This window comes from Rana temporaria, chromosome 4, assembly GCF_905171775.1.
Source record: "Rana temporaria chromosome 4, aRanTem1.1, whole genome shotgun sequence".
NCBI classification, from domain to species: domain Eukaryota; kingdom Metazoa; phylum Chordata; class Amphibia; order Anura; family Ranidae; genus Rana; species Rana temporaria.
Window position 1 is genome coordinate 417,374,559 of NC_053492.1, and position 22,318 is coordinate 417,396,876.

The following is a 22,318-nucleotide window of genomic DNA, read 5'->3' on the forward strand; positions in this document are numbered from 1 at the left end:
ACTACAGCCACCTTCCTGGTTCTACATGTTGTAATGTTCTGTTACATGCCTCGCATCCTAGCACTGGGGTCTCAGTGCTATGTTTGGAAGTAGCATTTTTATTTTTAATAAAAGGTGGTTTTAGTTAAACGGAGAGCTCTATATATGTCTCATTGATTTTACATGAACCATGCTGCACTATTGAGGCTGGATTTCGATCATTGGATTGGCTAAGGGTCAGCTTTTCATCTTACGATTGCCCCAGTGGGGACTGCTTGAATGACCTTTCTGTTAATTCAGAGGTCCACAGATTAAGGTGAGTGGCCTGTATCTACGGTGGTGGATGCACAGGAAAGTATGCGCAATAATTACAATTGTCTTGAGCATCCTGATCACTATTGAGGAGTTTACTTTTATCTGTTGGTGCCTTGCATCATTGGATAGAAGAAGATCCTGGACTGCCGCACTCCTTAAAACAATGTCTTTATTGTACAAATAAAATCCAAGAAACAACCAAAGCGATGCAGTCAAAATGAAGTGAACAACAGGAAAAAGGTGGTCATTGTTCACTAGCTACGAGTAAGCATCACATGATGTGAAACATGTCAGCAACCTTTTTCCTGTTGTTCACTTCAATGTGACTGCATCGCTATGGTTGTTTTTTGGATTTTATTTGTACAATAAAGACATTGTTTTAAGGAGTGCGGCAGTCCAGGATTATCTTCTATCTAATGCACCTGTGCATAGCCAGCACCTTTTTGGTTTAGTGGGACGGAAGCAAAGCCAAGGGATCAGCAGTTTTTAGAGCAGTATCATCTCTCACTTCATTTGCATCATCCTTGGCTTTCAATCTTCACAACCCGGGACATTCTATGATGTGTTCTATAGCAGCTAGTCATTATCCCTATGCATTTTTAGTACATTTTAGTGCTTCACCATTTTGTATTTTAAGTACATCCACATGCCTGAATGCCTGAGCTAAGGGAAGACGAATTTCAGGAAGTAAATGCTACATAAATCATCTGCCCTTACTCAAGATGGCCACGGCCATAAATACTAGGGGGCAGTTTTTCAAAGTAATTTCTCTGCAAAATAAAGAATGGAGATATGGATGGATTGGTGAATTTGCTATGAATGTTAAAAATGAATCAAATTGCTTTTTTGGTTTGTGGTACTCAGATACAGTGTAGTTCTGCCATAAAATAGACCCTTTTCAGCTGCTTTTAAAACTCAAAACAAACAAAGGGACTATCGTTTAGTGCATGTAAGCATATGTGCCAGAGATCACATAAAACCATGCAAACAGAACTTTATTAAAAACAGTTACAAAAAGAACAAACATCAAGAAACACATAGAGCTTCTCGACACTATACAATATATAAACCAGAATTGTATGTAAAAATTGCCATGAGTATCAAAAACTGTTGAGGATCGACCTGCTCATCATTGAGAAAAAAATATCCATATGAACAAGTACTTAACTGGTCAATGTACGAGGGGTCTTCAAAAAGTTTCCACACAAAAAAAAAATTACAGAAATCTTTTGAAGAACCCTCATACATTGATAATAAGGGATAACTCGCATTAGTTTAAAGATGCACGTTAACTAGAAGACAGGGAAATATGTGACTTACAAAGAAACTCAATATAGACCTATAGCCTTTTCATTGTGATTTTCAAGAAAAACATAAACCCTTGATTGATAACAAAGTAGTCTCTATCTCCAGCACCCCCATAATAATCAGTAAGATCTCCATCCCACTAGTGTTTACATTTCCTGGTGGATTGAAGCTAGTTCAGGGAAATACAGCAGCCCCATCAGACAAACATCCTAATGTGCAGTGAATCTCTATGGTGATTGCAAAAAGCCATCATTCAATGAAATCATTACATTAGTAAGTGATGCTGCAAATAAAGTCTCTAATCATCCATTCAGACTATTACTATTGCTTGGGTTACCGAAACACACAGCTCTATTTGAGGTGTCGTTTCATCCATTGAATGAATGAAACTGTACGATAGCTGCTATTGTACAATGCACAACGGCAAACCACATTAAACATGCAGTGCATAATAGTAAGTTGCGGTGTGTTGGATAATAAAGTGCATGTACTCTAATTGGTCCATTGAAGTGTGTTGGCAGACCTCTCATACCAAAAGGGACAGCCAGGTGTGAAGGGGACATAGCTGTAGATCTAACACTAAAGCACTGGGAATCAGAAGGGTGGGTCCTTTAATAACATATAAAGGGGTCCGGTACATATAGGATTTCTAGTTCTTTTGTTAATCCCCTTTAATAGAGAAACATGTAAGCTCAGTTATTTAAACTTTTGTCTGTGAAACATACCTGAGGGGGGACCACGCAGGCTATTTGCATATCATCACTAGAATACTACAGTCCTAGTGGCACGCAACTTAAAGAACAAAAATGTATAATGTGTTGCCTACATTTTTGAGAAAAGTAATACATACATTTAGGAATGCTGAGAAATATTTATTGCTTGGTTTGGATTCAGCATGGATTTCTGGTGCATGGTTTGTTTCCACACAAGCCACTAGAAACAGCTTGTTCCTCTTAATCGCTTATGTTGTAGGGATCAGTTCCCAGTCCATATTTCATATGATCAATGTGCTATGAAGGCTGCGCGGGAGAGCCAACTAAAAGCCAAGCATATGAGTGTCTACATTTAAGCACAAAGCTCTATACAGTAGCTATGTGCTTTGGAAATGTGCTTGTGTGTTGTTTGTGATAAGAATTGTACAACACATTTATTACTAGTAAAAACTGTTCAGTTATCAGAAAAGGTTTTGTATGTAATCATAGTTTTAAAGATTGCCTCCATCAAGAAAGAAGCTTTTTCTGGCTTTTGGCAAGCTAAACCATAAGTTGGCTTTAGTTTTTTTTTTACATTTTGAGCTCTCTCCACCGCAGTTCCTAGGTTTTCACAGTTGTCATGGCCAATACAAAGCCAGATGGCAATGTTATATTCCCCAATTCTCTAAAATATAAATTTGGTGGTCCACAGAGTAACAACTACTTGTAGTAAAGTCAAAGGCACAAACTACTGAAGTCTCTAATGTATAACCTTATTGGCAGTGGATTCAACATACCAATACCTACTTAGAACTGAAAAACAAAAGTTCATTGTTGGCCTCCCTCTGATAGAGGATCTTCCACATTTCTGAAGAAAAGAACTGTCTTTGCACCAGAGCAACCATTGCAATCCCAACCACAATTTTATTACTTAAAATTTTATAACAAAAAAGCAGATTTTTTTGCTAGGGTTAAAAGGGATTGTAAAGGTTAGTTTTTTATTTTCTAAATAGGTTCCTTTAAGCTAGTGCATTGTTGGTTCACTAACCCTTTCCTTCGATTTCCCTTCTAAAAATGTTTTTCTTTGTTTTCTTTATCTGAATTTCTCACTTCCCGTTCCTCCTCAGTAAGCTGTTCTGGCAGGCGTTCTGAGAAGGAACAGGAAGTGAGAAATTCAGACAAAGAAAAAAAACATTTAGAAGGGAAATCAAAGGAAAATGTAAGTGAACCAACAATGCACTAGCTTAAAGGAACCTATTTAGAAAATAAAAAATGAACCTTTACAACCCCTTTAACACAGACATTTGTTTAAAGATGAACTCAAGCTTTTGATACACTTTACAAGCCAAGCTGGCCCAAACTAACTATGTCCCTTACTAACATGTGAGGCTGCTGGATGTGCTGTATAAACTGTATCTAGCTGAGGCTACATATAGCACAGTGTTCTGGGATTGAGCCAAAACCTTCCTGTCTCATACCTGGAACACAATAGAGTCTATCTGATTGGCCCTTCGTCATTCAGAGAAAGCAATGTATTCTAGCAATGAATACAGAGCTTCCTCCGATTGGCTGAATCAGAGGTTGTGACATCATCAACCCATCTCTCTGACTCAGCCCAATCAGAGGAAGCTTTGTATTCATTGCTAGAATATACTGCTTTCTCTAAATGGCTGAGAAATGATCAGATAAACTCTATGGCCCCGTACACACGACAGAGTTTCTCGGCAGAATTCGGCGAGAAACTCGGTCAGAGCCGGATTCTGCCGAGAAACTCTGTCGTGTGTACACTTTCGGCCCGATGGAGCCGCCGAGGAACTCGTCGAGAAAATAGAGAACATGTTCTCTATTTTCTCGTTGTTCTATGGGAGCTCTCGGCCCGCCGAGCTCCTCGGCGGCTTCAGGGCTGAACTGGCCGAGGAACTCAATGTGTTTGGCACGTCGAGTTCCTCGGCCGTGTGTACGGGGCCTATTATGTTCTGAGTATGAGACAGGAAGGTCTCAGCTCGAACCCGGAACACAGTGCTGTATGCTGTATGTAGCTTCAGCTACATACCGTTTATACAGCACATTCAGCAGCCTCATGTTAGTGAGAACATAGTTTGTTTGGGCCAAGCTATGTAAACTGTATCAAAAGCTGGAGTTCAGCTTTAAATGTGGGCTAATGTTAAAATCTGCAATAAACCAATTTACTTTTTAATCCTTTGACGTTTTAACTTATTGGATGGCAAATTTTCAGGCTTTCCACTGGGTTTACATTGTTCTTCCATAGGAGCCTCTGGGCTAACTTTGGCTGTTAAAGGCTTTTGATAGTTTAGGATCCTTAAAGCTAAAGGCATATTTTCTGTGGCTTCTGGGTCTGTATCAGCCTGGCTTAAAACAATATTGTCCCTAGAATCTGCTTTCTTAGAAGCTACTTCGTTTTTTTCTTCCGAGCTGTGTCGTCTCCTCTTGTGTTGCATAATGCTTGTTCGGAGAGTTTGTTTATCTTCTGGCAGTGCTGACTCACAGATCCAGGAAAGAGTCTTGGTCAGGTCTTGTGCCTGTAACCACTCTGCAGATTGGGATTTGTGCTGGCTGCTACTTCCACAAGGCTGTCTGCGATTAACCTCATTTTCCACTTCAGAATCAGGAAGCTCCAAGCTGTTATGGGGTGTATTTATGCAATGCTTAGCTTGTTCCCCACTCCTACACGCTAGTTCAGATGGGGGGGTGGTAGTCTGGTTTCCTTTGTCAGGGCCGGCTAGCCCAAGGCGAGGACAAACTATCAAATCGCTGCCGAATCCACAGTCAGCATCCTTCACAGCTTTAGTCTTCTTTACTCTACAATAAAAGTAAAAAAAGTTTGTTCTCACCGCTTATGTAATTCATTAGTTAAACTTAAATAGGCTCGCTAAACGCTCTTCCTGTGTAGCATAACAAAACTGCCATACATACATCACCATGACAAGCAACATTGTTTGCAGGGGAATCGCATCATGCTTTATTATCTTGGTTTTCCCTCGACATGCAGGGATATACATACATACATATTTACTCACTCTGCCATGGAGAAGTTCACATTGTACTCTCTAAATTTGTTACAGATGTTAAGGTCAATATTGCATACTCGGATCGTATTTCAGTAGAGGCTGAATAAAATATTATAGCACAAATAGGGCTTTTTAAGGAATGCATCCCAAGGCACTTAATGATATTACTCAATACACTGTTTCGCCAGTGCCATGATTTTTACAGCGTACATGTAAACGGAGTCCTGAATCGCTAGAGGCCTAAAACAGCATATCATCAATCTACTTTAGCAAACGCGTTTGTCACATGCCAAACGTTCGAACGTCCTGAACGCCGGAGGTATGCAAATGAGCTGCGTCAAATAAATGTGATGGGGAAAACATGACATCACCTAAGAGCAGCTGTCCCCGATTTGCTTCCTTCTGACACAATGCAGCTTTTAGGAGCAATTCCACACAGAATTATCTGGCAAGCATTTCCACAGCGCCTCAGACTGTAAGATTCAGACATCACTATCACCTCATGATATCGTCACCTTAGAAAGGAACTTACATGTTTCTCAGCACGGCCTGCTCCTTCACTGTGGTGGCTAATATGTTGTTTAATCCACTTTCTCTATGTTCAGCAAAATATTCGGATGTACTGCTGGAAGGCTCTTTCTATGGAAAAGCAGAGACAACAAAACAGTAATAAAGTTAGACATTGCTTTGGAAAGCGACCCAGGAAACTCTATATTACAAGATGAAAGTTCATCGAGCTGCGTCCAAGACTTACAGCTGTTGCTCGCTGCATTGTTCAAATCAGCAAGGGGCGGACATTTTTCAAACCAGTTGTAGTGCTAGTGAGGTAAGAGAATGGCCTTAAGGGGCTTTGGCTGTACAATGCCAAGTTTAATAGGGGTGAAATGTTAAATGTGCCAGATTGAAGATTAAAATGATACTGGACTTCAACAAGCATTTCCTTTACTATTTAAACAGTCAGGACTACAAGGTAGCACTATAGCCTAGAAAAGGCCGGTCAGTTACCACCAGGGACACTATCTGCATAGGGTTTGGATGTTCTTTTTTTGTTTTTGGAATTTTCACCAGGTGCTCTGGAATCCTGTCTCAGTCCAAAAGGCTTCTATCCAAACTGGCCATGCAGAGTTTGTTTTTCTATAGAACTTCTCATGACACAGTAAGCTCACCTAGGGGCTAAGGACTTGTGTAAATAGTTTTATGTACTCTGTAAAGCATATAGGAAAAGTTCACTGCTATAAAACCAGAAGGAGAGGACAGAAAATAAGAATTTCACGCTCTGCTCTCAAGCACTACTATATTATTATTATTATACAAGATTTATCTAGTGCCAAAAGTTTTCACAGCACTTTACAACATGAAGGCAGACAGTACAGTAACAATACAATTCAATAAAGGAGAAATCACAGATACTAAAATTTTCCCTATATATGTACTAAACTGAGCATTGTATAACATTACCCATGATAAAATTTTATCAACATGTAGGGTATCCTATATTCTCATTTGACAGAGCGAGAAGACAGCGGAGAAGACCTGGCAGAGGCAGAAGACAGCGGACAGAGAGAGAAGAACTGGAGAGAGAGCAGAGATGACCTGGAGAGGGGAGAAGAATCGGTAGAGGCAAAATACATCAGCGGAGGAGGCAGAAGAGCCAGAGAGAGGAAAAGAAGTCGGAAGAGATGCTGGAGCTGCCTTAATAAATAACTTTAGAAATCTGTGTACTGCGTTTTATTTTTCACACTTTTTTTTTAGGTTAAAGGGTAGGGGTACAATGAACTCCATACTCATTCACATAGGGTGGGGGGTCGGGATCTGGGGGCCCCCTTGTTAAAGGGGGCTCCCAGATTCCAATAAGTTTCCCGCCCGCAGACCCCGGCAACCAATGGCCAGGGTTGTTGGGAAAAGGCCCTAGTCCTAATCAACATGGGCACAAGGTGCTTTGGGGTGGGGGGTGCAGCTCCCCTGCCCCAAAGCACCCACCCCCCATTCAACCCCACCCCCCATTCGGATAAGGGTCTGGTATGGATTTTGGGGGGACCCCCATTCCATTTTTCGGCATGGGTGTTCCCCTTAAAATTCATACGAGACCAAGGGCCTGGTATGCGCTTTGAGGGGCAACCCATGCCGTTTTTTTTTAATCTGGCATGGAGTTACCCCTAAAGATTCATACCAGACACAGTGCCGGGTATTGTCGGGGTTCAAAGTCGGATCCCTATTCATTGAAGTCGGACGCTATTCGTACTTCAAGTCACAGGGCAAGGTCGGATCCAAAGTGGTACGACTGTCCTGTTGTACCAGTGTGAACGCAGCCTCAAACCCCTTTGTGTCAACTTGTGCATGTTATCAGGTCAAATCACCAGAGTAAGTAAACTTTTGATCAAGGTCAATTGGGTAGTTTCTGTTATGATTATGATTTAAAAAGAGTAAACACAGTTGATTGACAATACATGGCTTGAGCCAAAAACCAACCATGAGCGAAAGACATTTTTTTGTGTTATCATTCATATTCTCTGAAAAATGGCCAAGAAATCAAAATTCTGCCAGTAAACGTATGAGCACAACTGTATATTCAGAAGACACCCCAAAGTGTCCACATGTATGGTTAGCGGATTTACAGACTGCCCCCCAAAAACCTTAAATATGAAATGCAGTGTTAGCCAATCAGTAAGCATGCCTGCCGTTCATTCTTTTGGCCACTAAGCACAATGGTCAGCCTCACTGACCGATAAGGAGGCACAAGGAGTGGATCACAGCAGTACCATACCAGCTCCATGTTTAGAATGCAGCATGCATAGCAGTGCATACTGTGTTTAGGAGCCCCCTGGGGTAGCATGGAAATATACTAAGCATGCATTCCATAAAGATGCTTGCAATTTGTAACTGCTGAACATCTAGTAGTCTTCAGGAAACACAAGTCAGAACTATTATTTCCATAACCTGTGTACAGTATCACACTTACTATAGCAGAAAGAGGCTGCACTCAAACTTTTCACATATATATTCTATTACCAAACAGTTTTTCCTTGTGGCATCTGCCTCCACAGAGCGTATAAATAATAACGTGATCTAAAATGGTTTAACTAAAAAAAAAAGGATTCCCAATTCCATTGTGTTTTATGTGATCTCATGTACAGCGTTTTTCATTCCAGGTGTTGGCTATGTTAGTATTACTAATAAATGAAAGCGTCCTTTAACATTTCTAAACTCTGCTTGCGGCCAAACAATGACAGCATGTTTGAGTTAACCTATATGTAAATGGAGCTTGCGGTTTGAAAGTAAAAGACATGGCCTTGTATAATAATCGTATTCTACTGTAACCAAAAGCAACTGAACATCACTTTTCTTACCACATGTTCAAGAAATAAAAAGGTGTTGCTGTTTCTTCCTTAGGGCAAGCCTCAAGAAAAAAGCAGGATAGCCCTAAAACACATCAACACCTCATTTATATGCACTATTCTTTAATGTCTGTTAATAAATCTAATTTAATCAATGTTTGATTGCAACAGTCTCATCACGTGATGACTGTTTAACCTGTGCTGGATACAAAGCATGTTTGTTCTAGCCACATCACAAGATGAGCATATCTTGGGTTATGCAATTAACTAGTCCAATGCCACTGACTACTACACATAGTAGTTTACTGTAGTTGTCTATTTTTTTATTGCTTCTATAAAAAAAAATATATTTTTTTTGTACTTGCCGTAAACCCCTTCTCTTTGATGTGCATTAAGGGACACAGCACTAAGCTAAATGTGGTCTATAAAGTGCTGTGTTCCTCATTAAAGAAAAAAATGAAATAATCCCTCTTTATGAAATGGAAGTTTTCTCTGCTCTGCTCTGCTCCTGTACAAGTCACAGCAACACCTAGCCACCCCTGTCTCAACTCTGACTTGCCACTCTTTAGTATCTCCTGTGTATGCCGTAAACAATGGAGAAAATCAAGCACATTATATTGGGCAGCGTGTTGGGTTCCAGTGCAGAGATAACTTGTATTTTTTGTTCTAACTTTGCAACATCACAATGCTGACTGTCCAATAACCATTTGGTTCAGGCAGTCTTTTGTCATGCTGCTTAGTACTTCCTGTTTCAGCTTTGCAGCCTCCTTTGTCATCTGCCTGCTTATTGGACAGTCAGCATTGTGATAGCCAATCTTTTGGGAGTTAAAAAAAATATACATATTGCAAATATGTATTCCTTTTTCCTGCAGTTCTTCATGAGCAAATTAGCATCTCTCACATTGCAAAAAAAGTAATAAAATATTTTAGCTGGCTAAAATAAAGTAGAATTCCTGGCAAATCCTACCTATTCTTAAAAATGCTCCTTTCCTCCTCCTAACACCTGACTAATCTCTGTAACAATGATGTATACATACCTATTTTCACCCCGCTCCAGTAATGTGATCTGGCTCCCCTGTGTCAGCCAGCGGCACATGCAGGGCAGAGGAAGGAGCACCAACAATGGATGGGCCATAGGAAGCCTATGGGTGCCCATCTCTCCCAGGTTTTGTCAGCCATTGTTGAGTGTTTTCTCTTCTGCAGCCGCCGCTGGCTGACACAGGAGATCATGTGACCAGACAGCAGCGGGCTGAAAATCGGTAAGTATATACATGTTTATTACATAGGTATGTCAGCATAGGAGGGAGAGGGAACAAGCATTTTTAAGACTAATTGGGAGGTAGCCTGCAATTCTACTTCAAATGATATCTCCCTGATTTGAATCACCAAACTCAATCATCAAACTCCTATTAATATATGGAGTTCCTCTTTAAGGCTGAACTCCAGAAACACAGCTAGATACACAAACTAAATACATATAATTCATATATGGTAGCGGTTTTACATGTCAAAGAATTTGTATTTCTGTATATCCAGTCCTGAGACTTACATTACCACTTGTCAGTATTTTTACTGGCCACCAGTATAAAATGGGCACTTTTCTCCTGCCAGTAACTGCCAGTGACAGGTAAAGTTTGCCAGTAAAAAAAATATGGCTGTGATGCTCCGCTTCCAGACCACCCGAGTGCCTGCTACAGTGTGTTTTGATGTTGTCGGTGAGGGGCAGGTCATGCAGAGGCACTGCCTGAGTGTGTCGTGTGATGTCATGGTGCAAGGGAGCCAAACGGGTTGGCCAGAGCCTCATGTGCTGGGAGCGGAACTGTCAGTGCTGTTTGGACTTGAGTGGACTGCAGGAACCACCTGGAATAGAGAGAGACTGTCACTGCGACTGCTGCACATGGCCGTCAATGTCACTGTGAGAGTCAATTTCATGTGTGTGCCTGCCCATTCTAATCGTCTCCCTGAGCTACTTACTTCGTATATCAAAAATAAAATAAATATGTTTTTTGCCTTGATCTCTACCTTAAATCAAATAATTGCATAGTATACTTGTTTGTAGCCTAAATTTGCGCTTAAAACTGTAATTTTGTAACTTTCGGAAATGCCAGTAAAAACTTGTCTGTGCCAGTAAATTTTGGGTGTCGTGTCAGTAAATTTAAATTTGGTAGGTTGGCAACACTGCACAGCACAGTCCTGTCTAGCAAATCTGCTATAGTAAACTGACACTTAAGCCCTGTACACACGATCGGTCCATCCGATGAGAACGGTCTGATGGACCGTTTTCATTGGTTAACCGATGAAGCTGACTGATGGTCAGTCGCGCCTACACACCATCGGTTAAAAAAACGATCGTGTCAGAATGCGGTGATGTAAAACACAACGACGTGCTGAAAAAAATGAAGTTCAATGCTTCCAAGCATGCGTCGACTTGATTCTGAGCATGCGTGGATTTTTAACCGATGGTCGTGCCTACTAACGATCGTTTTTTTTCTATCGGTTAGGAATCCATCGGTTAAATTTAAAACAAGTTGGCTTTTTTTTAACTGATGGATAAATAACTGATGGCGCCCACACACGATCGGTTTGGACCGATGAAAACGGTCAATCAGACCGTTCTCATCAGTTTAACCGATCGTGTGTACGCGGCCTTACAGGTCTTCTCTCTCCCCTAAGAGTGATTGGACAGTGAAAAGGGAAGCAGCAGGCTGATGAGCTCCATCTTTCAGTCACCCGGCTTTTCTAAAATGTTCCTTGCTTGCACATGAGCATTGCATCACAACTGATTTGCTCCCTGCCCTGCTCTACCCTCTGAGTTTATCTCTGTCACTCTGCCCACTTGTCATACCATCATGTTCCTTGTTAACACATGAGCACTGCAGCACAGCTGATAGACTCCTCAGCCTACTTCTCCAACCCTGAGTTCTGCTATATAGGGGAATAAAAGCTGCTGATACCAAGCCAAATTCAGACACTTACCCCCTTGCTTGAATCAAAAAAATACAATAAATGTATATATTATTAAATATAGAGTTGCATTAAAAGCTAACTCCACGTTTAGCACACACACAAGACCGAGTCATTTATTCACAGAGATCTGTGAATAAATAAACTGCAAGTCCTGTCTGCCACCAAGGCACACAAACTTGTAATTATCATGATACCATTAGTGCGCTCAGTCAATTGACACTTCCTCCAGCTCAGGTCTCTAACTGAAAGCCCATACCGAGCTTGGCAGAGCATTTGTAGGAGCTCAATATTGTACCTGCACTCGTAGGTGCAATGTTTACCTGCAAACATATGTGAATTTATTCAAATTTTTTCTTAGGCCCCGTACACACGACCGAACATGTCTGCTGAAACTGGTCCGACGGACCAGTTTCAGCAGACATGTTCGGTCATGTGTACGGCCGACCGGACAATTGTCCGGCGGATCGGACAGTTTCCAGTGGACAAATGTTTCTTAGCATGCTAAGAAACATGTCCGCTGGAAGCCTGTCCGTCGGACATGTTCGGTCGTCTGTACAGACTCACCGGACATGTCCGCTCGGCCCAAACCCCTCGCATGCGTCGAAGTGGTTCGGCGCATGCGTGGAAGCATTGACCTTCCAGGGCCGCGCACGTCGCCGCGTAATCGTCGCGGCGACGGCGCGGCCACGTCACCGCGTATAGTGTCCGCGCGGATTTCTGTTTGATGGTGTGTACAACCATAAAACAGAAATACGGCAGAGGACTGTCCGATGAAAACGGTCCGACGGACCTTTTTCATCGGACAGTCCGTCCGTGTGTACGGGGCCTTAAAGGTGAGCTTAGCCTTTAATTTTTTTTTTTTATCTTTTTAATCTGCCTGGAATTAGTTTTAATGAACAGTTAACAGCACACTCAGCTCAAATTTTCACTTGACATTGGAGACTCTGGAGTTAAAAGACAAGGCTAACATTTGGAAGATCATGGTTTGTGGTTGTTGGCTACACTCTTTCTCCATACCACAGGAGAGTTCTCTGTCCATGCTAGGAAAGAGCATTACTGGAGAGTGCTTGTACAATATAAACTGAAAAAAAAAAAAACCTTCGATGCATGAAGAGTCCAGTTTCAAATCCCCAAAAGCCAGACCCTCCATACATGTGCATAGTTATTGATGCAATTGATATATTAGTTTGTGCCACGTCACTATTTACGTAAAAGATAAGTCAAATAAAGCTTTTAGGTTCTCAATGCTTTTTCAAAGCAAATCCTCTCTAACGTCCATATGACAATACCTCAAAAAAATGTCTCTACTTACATTTATTGCCAGTATCTCTGTATTGCTAACACCTGGATTACATACAATAAAGGAAGGGGAGATCTAAAAAGGACAGACCAGATAATAACGTGGGTTTGGTACATGTACAGGTATTTAGAGTTGTGGGATAGCACGACTTTGACTCTGGCTTGTGGTTTTAGCAGGAATGGATAAGTAGAATAGAAAAAGCAGCGGTTTTTATTGTGTCACCTAAAGGGCACATCACTTTTTTTGACTTTTTTTTTCTACTAAATACAATTTGTATGCTAAAATTAAACACAAGTTTTATATGCTTACATATATTTTAATAAAACAAAAAAAAACATACTTTATTCTGTTTAAAGGAAACTAATGTGTTTTAATTTTATTGTATCTTGTAACAGATCTTGTAACAGTTCTTTATATTTTTATACTAAATCATTTTTTTGTTAACAAATAAACACTTGATGCACGATATTGTCAAAAGTATTGGGACACCTGTCTTTACATGCACATGAACCTTAATGGCATCCCAGTCTTAGTCCGTAGGGTTCAATATTGAGTTGGCCCACCCTTTGCAGCTATAAAAGCTTCAACTCTTTTTGGAAAGCTGTCCACAAGGTTTAGGAGTGTGTCTATGGGAATGTTTGACCATTTTCCAAAAGCGCCTTTGTGAATCAGGCACTAATGTGGATGAGAAGGCCTGGCTTGCAGTCTCCGCTCTAATTCATCCCAAAGGTGTTCTATCAGGTTGAGGTCAGGACTCTGTGCAGGCCAGTCAAGTTCCTCCACCCCAAACTTGCTCATCCATGTCTTTATGGACCATGCTTTTTGCACTGGTGTGCAGTCATGTTATAACAGGAAGGGGCCATCCCAAAACTGTTCCCCCAAAGTTGGAAACATGAAATTGTCCAAAATGTCTTGGTATGCTGACACCTTAAGAGTTCCCTTCATTGGAACTAAGGGGCCCAGTCCAACCCCTGAAAAACAGCCCCACACCCTAATCTCCCCTCCACCAAATTGATCTGGACCAGTGCACAAAGCAAGGTCCAGAAAGACATGGATGAGCTAGTTTGGTTGTGAAGGAACTTGACTGGTCTGCACAGAGTCCTCACCTCAAACCGATAGAACACCTTTGGGATGAATTAGAGCAGAGATTGCGAGCCAGACTTTCTCGTCCAACACCAGTACCTTACCTCACAAATGCACTTCTGGAAGAATGGTCAAACATTCCCATAGACACACTCCTAAACTTTGTGAACAGCCTTCCCAGAAGAGTTAAAGCTGTTATAGCTGAAAAGGGTGGGTCAAACTCAATATTGAACCCTACGGATTAAGACTAGGATGCCATTAACCTCTTAGTGCCAACGCCTCCCGGCCCTTTAAGTTTATGACATTGGGAGGCTGGGTGCGAATTAAGATCATGTGACCACCGTGATTGGCTATTACGGCAGTCACGTAGTCTGAAAGGCTTTCAGTTGGGCAACAGTGTGCACGCTCTATGCACAGGTGTAGAGTAATAAATTCACGCAAATATGCAGCCCTTCAGCGCTAAAGACTAGACATAGAGAGGCCGCATATTTGCGTACAGCCGGCGCCAAGGGGTTAAAGTTCATGTTCACATACAGGCAAGCATTCCAATACTTTTGACAATATATTGTATACGACAAAAGTCTTCCAGAGAACAATGGGTAAGTAACGAGACAGTATTCTGTTCCAAATGTAAATTATATTTTAAAGCCCAATTAAACCACAGGTTTTTACTTGTTACAAAGTCACAAGTAAAGAATATGTTCTTTTTAATTATTTTTACTACATGCGTGCATTTTGAACTGTAAAGGCTGCATGTGTTGGCAGCATACTGGACAGCCAGATCACTGGTCTTACACAGAGTGCAAAGGTCTGGGTCATCCGACACTCCCCTTGCACAGTGTTCCAGTCAACAATGCTCATGCGCTCAAGAAATATTTACGAAATCACCAATGATTCCCAGAGATATGGAAGATTGTTGCACTTGACTGCATTAGACCAAGTAACTACAACCATAAAAACATCATCTGTGGCCTTACACATTCTTCATATCTTACATAATAGGTGCTTCTAGCCCAACGTATTTGTGAACCCAGACTTTAAAAGCCAGGAGCATGAGGGCACATACAAATCACTTGTTCATCTTGCTTTTACTGTAATCACCCAAAACATTGTTGATACCTATTTTTTTGTTTTTATCCTGAGATTACATGACTGTACAACCTTCATTGTGTCTGTCCTCCTCATCCCAAGGGTCGTGTCTGCAGCAAGCTTACCAATCAGTACATAGACATCCCAGAAAACAGATCATATTTATACCAGCTGCAGACGGAATTCATCTCCTCATACACCCTAAGCATCAAACACCTTTTGGTGCTTGGGGATTTCAACCTTTGGGCCAACTCCTCGCTGGACCCCGTCACCGATGCCTGCATCGACCATCTGGAAGGATTAGGTCTGCAGCAACTAATACTAGCCACCACTCATGCCTCAGGTCATACGCTCGATCTCATTTTCAAACAAGATTTGGAAATTGACGTCCTGGAAATTGAGCCGCTACCATGGGACCGATCATCATGCCATTAAATTTAAAATCACCACCAACGCCAGCCCAAAAAAAACGACTAAACCGGTGATAACTCACTGGACTAGATCTCAAAAGAAGCTCCACTCTGAACTCTTCAAAACAACACTAGGGAACAAAATAAAAACAATTCAACAAAAACAAACAGCCACAGAAACTCTTGACGCCATCAACAAGGCGCTACTACAGTCAGCTGACTTGGTGGCACCAAAACGCAAAACTTGCATCCGAAAAAACAACTCCAGCTGGTTTAATGACTAGCTGACGTTGCTAAAGCAAGAGCGAAGAAGAGCAGAAGCTGCCTGGAAAAGGAGCTCCTCTGATAAAAACCACACCATTTACAAGACAATAACAAAGAAATACCATAAAGGAATCTTTATGGGCAAAAAAAATCACTTCTCCAACATCATTGCAAATGCCCTAAACCGCCCCTGCAAACTCTTTAAGCTGGTTTCGCAGACTATGAACCCTGCTTGTTTAGAGGCCCCCAATTCTGATTCACAAGAATTTTGCAACGAATTATCGGATTATTTCATCAATAAAATTGAAAAAATCCGGGAAAGTATTCAGCAAAATGGAATCGTCACTAACCCTTCCCCAAATCCCAAACCAAATACCCTCATAAACCCGCCGCAACCACCAAAATTCACTCTAAAACCCATTACCATCAATTCCACTAAAAACATCATCGGGACTCTGCGTGACAGCACAACACCCAATGACATCATTCCAACTAAACTGCTGAAAGAAAGTGCCGATATATTGGCACCAGCTATCACGCAGCTCATAAACCAATCATTCAAGGAGGGCACGGTGACCACCTTGCTGAAACAAGGTACAATAAAACCAATCCTAAAAAAAAACACCCTTGACCCTAAAGACCCAAACAACCGGAGGCCCATAACGGGTCTAAATACCTTCTCCAAGGTAATGGAGAAAGAAGTTGTACAACAGCTGCAACTGCATTTAGACACCCATAAATTACTTGACCCGTTTCAATCAGGCTTCCGTCCTGGTCACGGAACAGAAACGGCGCTGCGTAAAATATGGGATGACGCTTTAGAGGCCGCAGATGAAGGAGAATCTTGTCTTCTGATCCTGCTGGACCTAAGCACGGCTTTTGACACTGTAGACCACGGACTACTACTAGCTAGGCTAGCTGAAGTGGCCGGAGTCGTGGAAGGTGATTTACCCTGGTTCTCCTCCTTCTTGGAAAACCGATCACAAACAGTGAAACTGGGATCTTTCACTTCTGAAAAACGTACAGTATCATGCAGAGTCCCTCAGGGATCTCCCTTGTCGCCCGTATTGTTCAATATCTATCTCCGCCCCCTCTTTGAAATCATCAGTAACCAGAAGTTACTTTACCACTCCTATGCAGACGACACTCAACTGTATTTCCGGATCTGCAACAAACCGGATCATTCTCTTGGACTAGAGAAATCCCTCTCTCTAATAGATAGCTGGATGACATCCAGTTATCTTAAACTCAATCGTTCAAAAACAGAACTTCTCCTGTTTCACGCAAACTGGAAAAGGCACCCCGCGTCAACTTGGACCCCCCCGCCCATTCTGGGTAAAACCATCACCCCTAGCACCAAAGTCAAAAGTTTCAGAGTAATTTTTGACACCTACATGACAATGGAAGCACAAATAGGGTCAGTAGTCAGCGGATCCCATCATCTGTTACACCTACTACGCCGTCTCACCCCCTTTATCCCGAAAGAGGACATTGCAGTCGTGGTGGGAACAATCATCAATTCCAGACTTGACTACGCAAATGCCCTCTATCTAGGACTCCCCAAATACCAAATCACGCGTCTGCAAGTCGTTCAAAATACGGCCGCTCGATTTGTGACTGGCAAAAAAACATGGGAATCAATCTCACCTTCGCTGAGATCCCTTCATTGGTTGCCAGTAAAACACAGAATCACTTTCAAGGCACTCTGCCTAATGCATAAGTGTATTCAAGGAAACGCCCCCCAATGTCTATGCGAAAAAATAAAATCCTATAACCCCAATCACATTCTGCGATCCACAAATCAAAACCTACTCCAAATACCCAAAGCCAGATACAAGTCCAAAGAAGATCAAAGATTTGCAGTCCAGGGACCTCGGCTGTGGAATGCGCTACCAACTAACATCCGACTGGAGTCGAACCACTTGGCCTTCAGGAGAAAAATTAAAACCCATCTCTTCTGAGGTCAAGGTGGTTTCCTTACCCATGGAATGGAAACAGCGCCCAGAGGCGATTCAGTTTGCATGTGTTGCGCTTTACAAGTTTCTCACTCACTCACTCAGCCGCAATACAGGAGTGCTGGGCAGGGAATGTAGGCCCCAAAACTGGCTACGAGAGTTACAGGTACGGTAAACCTGTATCTCCTACCAGTAATCTAAAGAATGCAAACTGACCACACCAACACAAATTTGCTTCCCTTCTTGGTGTGGTCAGTTTGACAAAGGAGCCAAGGGGAACTGGCAGGATCACCAGGTACAGTATATAGCACCAAAAGATTCGATAACATTTTCACAGGCTATATTTTTCAAGAACTATAGCCAACGCAATTATGTACTCTTAAGTTTTAAGGGTAACATACACGTTTTAGGAGCACAGAACAGCTACAAATGTTGCAAATATGAAACTCTGATTACTGGTATTTTTTTTTGTACTGCCTATTTGAATGATTTCTAATAAAAGCATTTTTATATAAAATACAAGTCCTGGGTGTGGATGACAAATTTCTATATGAACGGATTTGGCTCAAAGATTGCCAAACGATCAGTCAATCTTGCACAAGTCCTACAATAAGGTGTGCTCTTATTACTGTTTTGACATATCTACACAACATGCACGTCCTACCACAATCATACTGTCTTTGAGGCCAAGCTCTATCATTTCATTTTATGGTTTGGTGTGCTGGAAAAAAAACATAGTGTTCCATTAAAACACCATAACATTCCTTCTCTAAACAGTTGGTTTTAACCACTTAAGACCCAGACCAATATGCAGGTTAAGGACCTTGCCCCTTTTTGCGATTCGGCACTGCGTCGCTTTAACTGACAATTGTGCGGTCGTGCGACGTGGCTCCCAAACAAAATTGGCGTCCTTTTTTTCCCACAAATAGAGCTTTCTTTTGGTGGTATTTGATCACCTCTGCGGTTTTTATTTGTTGCGCTATAAACAAAAATAGAGCGACAATTTTGAAAAAAATTCAATATTTTTTACTTGTTGCTATAATAAATATCCCCCAAAAAGATATAAAAAAAGTTTAGTTTAGTTTAGGCTGATACGTATTCTTCTACCTATTTTTGGTAAAAAAAATCGCAATAAGCATTTAACGATTGGTTTGCGCAAAATTTATAGCGTTTACAAAATAGGGGATAGTTTTATGGCATTTTTATTAATAATTTCTTTTTTTACTACTAATGGCGGCGATCAGCGATTTTTTTCGTGACTGCGACACATCGGACAATTTTGACACATTTTTGGGACCATTGTCATTTTCACAGCAAAAAGTGCTATAAAAATGCATTGATTACTGTGAAAATGACAATTGCAGTTTAGGAGTTAACCACTAGGGGGCGCTGTAGGGGGTTAAGTGTGACCTCATATGTGTTTCTAAATGTAGGGGGGCGGGGCTGGAAGTGTGACGTCATTGATCGTATTTCCCTATATCAGGGAACAGATGATAAATGACAGTGCCACTGTGAAGAACGGGGAAGGTGTGTTTACACGCAGCTCTCCCCGTTCTTCAGCTCCTGTGACCGATCGCCGGACACCGACGGCGATTGGGGCCGCGGTCACAGAGCTTCGAACCGGGTCGCGTGTGCACGCGACCCACGGCTGGGCTCTTAAAGGCGATGTACCTGTACATGCCTGTGCCCACCCGTGCCATTCAGCCGACGTATATGTGCAGGAGGCAGTCCTCAAGCGGTTAAACATTTCATGTCACTAACATACATGCAAAAAGGAATCTTTTCAATCTTCTTTGATTGGAAGGAAGAAAATAATTTCATTTCTATATGACTGTATGGCAAACGGGACACCCAGTGCCGCTTGTTAACAGCACAACCTTTGGAGCCATTTATTCCAACTTACGAACAGCTGTTTCTGGCATTGTCAATACCAGATCAACATGTGGAAAACATGGCTTCTAAGAAGTAATGTTTGAGGAGAACCAAAAAAAAAGAAGTTAGCCTATGGTTTTCAGAAGACCAGAAGGAGCCAAAAAGCCATTCCAAAATAAACTACAGTATTGCTACTTATAACAAATTATTTATATGTCATCACATACGCCAAAAAGCAGCTCTTAGGATAGTAGGCAGAGCCATGCAGATTTTTTAAATACTATACGCTATATTATTATTAATTGGCTTTCAAAATCAGGGGTTTTGGTAGCCTAAAAAATGACCAAAGAAACTGACAATCATTACCATCATACCTTCCAGTGTAGGGTTCCAGCTGGATCAACAGTTTTCAGCTGTTCGAATAGTCTGCAACTGATGTATCCAACAAAAAAATTGGTCAATGGAACACAGTGGGATTGATTTGCTAAAATTGGAACGTACAAAATCTGGTGGAACCCTGCATAAAACCCAATCAGCTTCCAAGTTTTTTTATCATAGCTTAATTAACCAAGCTGAAGTTGTTACACGTTAGAAGCAGATTGGCTACCATGCACAGCTGCACTAGATTTTTCACTTTCCAGTTTTAGTAAATAAACCCCAATGTTTTTGGACCATCAACAACGCTAAGTTTACAACACATTGGGGGTTATTTACTAAAGGCAAATCCACTTTGCACTACAAGTGTACTTGCAAGGAAAATAAAAAAACAGCATTTTAGCTTGCACATGATTGGATGATAAAATCAGCAGAGCTTCCCCTCATTTCAGATCTTCCCCTCAGATCTACAGTGACTGCACTCCCAAGTGCACATTCGGTGCACTGGCAGTGCAACGTGGATTTGCCTTTTGTAAATAACACCCAATGGGCTTTATGACAAGTATGTTTGTGGAAGTCATAAATGGTAAATGCTGGGTAATGAATGAGACCACCATTTAACAGCACTGATGACTTTTTTTAGCAAGGCGGTGCAAGCATGAATTGTAATGCAGAGCAAACAGATAATCCAGTCTAGGATGGCCTTAGATATGAAGATACTGCATATTTTTGAGAAATAAATGAAGGGAGTTATCTGCCTGCCCTGCATCTGGACTTTTTGCATTACTTTGCTTCCTGAAGAGAATAAGCCTCCCCAGCAGAGTCAGAAACACTGAGGCCTCGTACACACGACCGAGGAACTCGTCGGGCGAAACACATCGTTTTCCTCGACGAGTTCCTTGTTAGGCTTGTCGAGGAACTCGACAAGCTTGCTTTGCGTACACATGGTCAAGACAAAATCTCCTCGTTCTCAAACGCCGTGATGTACGACAAATACAACGGCAGGGGAAGTTCGATTCTACTTGCACAACCCTTGGGGCTGCTTTCGCTAATCTCATGTGTTTGCGTGTTAAGTAAAAGTTTGGTAAGAGACTATTTGCACTTTTCAGTCTGTTACAGCTTGAAAAATGTGTTATCTCGATTACAAATGCTACTTTTACTCCCGTGACCAAGTCCCATTAGAGACGAAACGTTGGGAGGCGGCGTTCTGAAGTCACCGCATCACGTGTGAGGACCCGGAAGAGATGGGTACACGCTACTGAGAGCCGGCCGGCTGATTTGTTTTTATGCTGTAATACTACATATTTGATGTAAGTGTGCATTCTCTTTTACCTATTAAATTATAGGAGAGATTTTACACTATGCGAGTCTTCCTTGGTTCCTTTTTCATATCCTGGAGTGCTGCTACCCTTTGACTGATTGAGATACTGGTGAAGACTTGGCTTATCTATTCTGACGGATGTTGCAATCACACTCCCACTGTGGATGATGGCTGTATTCCTGCATCCCTGCTGTGTTTGATCTCTTTGAGATCTTTGGCTCTGGTAAGGGTCAGTGTTTGATGGTGGTGGAGGCTCTTGTTTCGTCATCTACTGCACCTTTGTGGATCATTTGCACTTTGGGCAGACTATCCTTATCTTTGTCTACTATTGGACTTTTATTTTTTCACTTTTCAATTTTATATATTTTTATATATATCATAGACATTCACTGTATGTTATTTGGTCACTTTATTTTTATTGTGTTGAATTTAAGCATATTGGATAATAGGCATTTTGTCCTTTTTTGTATAGCGCGACTCCTCCTTTTTTCCTTTATGTATTCGGATGTTGTATAACATTTTTGAGTCGCAGCTTCATTTTATATTTTGTACACATAAGGTACGCGCAATTTTTCTCGTTATACATTGTCTGTACTTTTACTCCCGTCTCATACTTTATTATGAGCAAGCGCGGGTTTCTTAGCATACACGCGCTCAAGTTTCTCGTTGAAAACCAGCCCGACGAGGAACACGACGAGGAAGTTGACACTCCCGTCGAGGAAAAAGAGAACTTGCTCTCTTTTTTCCTCGACAGTTTCCTTGATGAAAAACGTACACACGACCGTTTTCCTCGGCCAAAAAGCTCTCCCACCAAGTTTCTTGATGGATTCTGTCGAGTTTCTCGGTCGTGTGTACGAGGTCTTATTATCACCTTTTATGGAAGTAATAAAAAGTCCAATCGTCACAAAGTCAAGAGCATTGTTTGAAAACATTTCTCCATTTGTTTCCACCTTAAAGGGTAAGTTCACATTGTTTGCCTTTTTTATTATTATTCCAGCTTCCCTATGTAACAATATAGTATTAA

The 22,318-nt window shown here is 41.5% G+C and overlaps 1 protein-coding gene across 1 annotated transcript in view; it reads right to left on the reverse strand.

Annotated features, from left to right (window-relative positions):
- Nucleotides 1-4,260: 4,260 nt before the first annotated feature.
- The window catches only part of LOC120937808 (SLX4 interacting protein), a 264,585-nt gene continuing 246,527 nt past the window's right edge, over nucleotides 4,261-22,318 (reverse strand). Inside the window, exons 8-9 of the mRNA XM_040351308.1 lie at nucleotides 5,856-5,962; nucleotides 4,261-5,114 (exon numbers count right to left, since the gene is read on the reverse strand). Coding sequence (XP_040207242.1) covers nucleotides 4,481-5,114; nucleotides 5,856-5,962 — 741 coding nt within the window. The 3' untranslated portion in view covers nucleotides 4,261-4,480. The remainder of the gene's footprint in view (nucleotides 5,115-5,855; nucleotides 5,963-22,318) is intronic.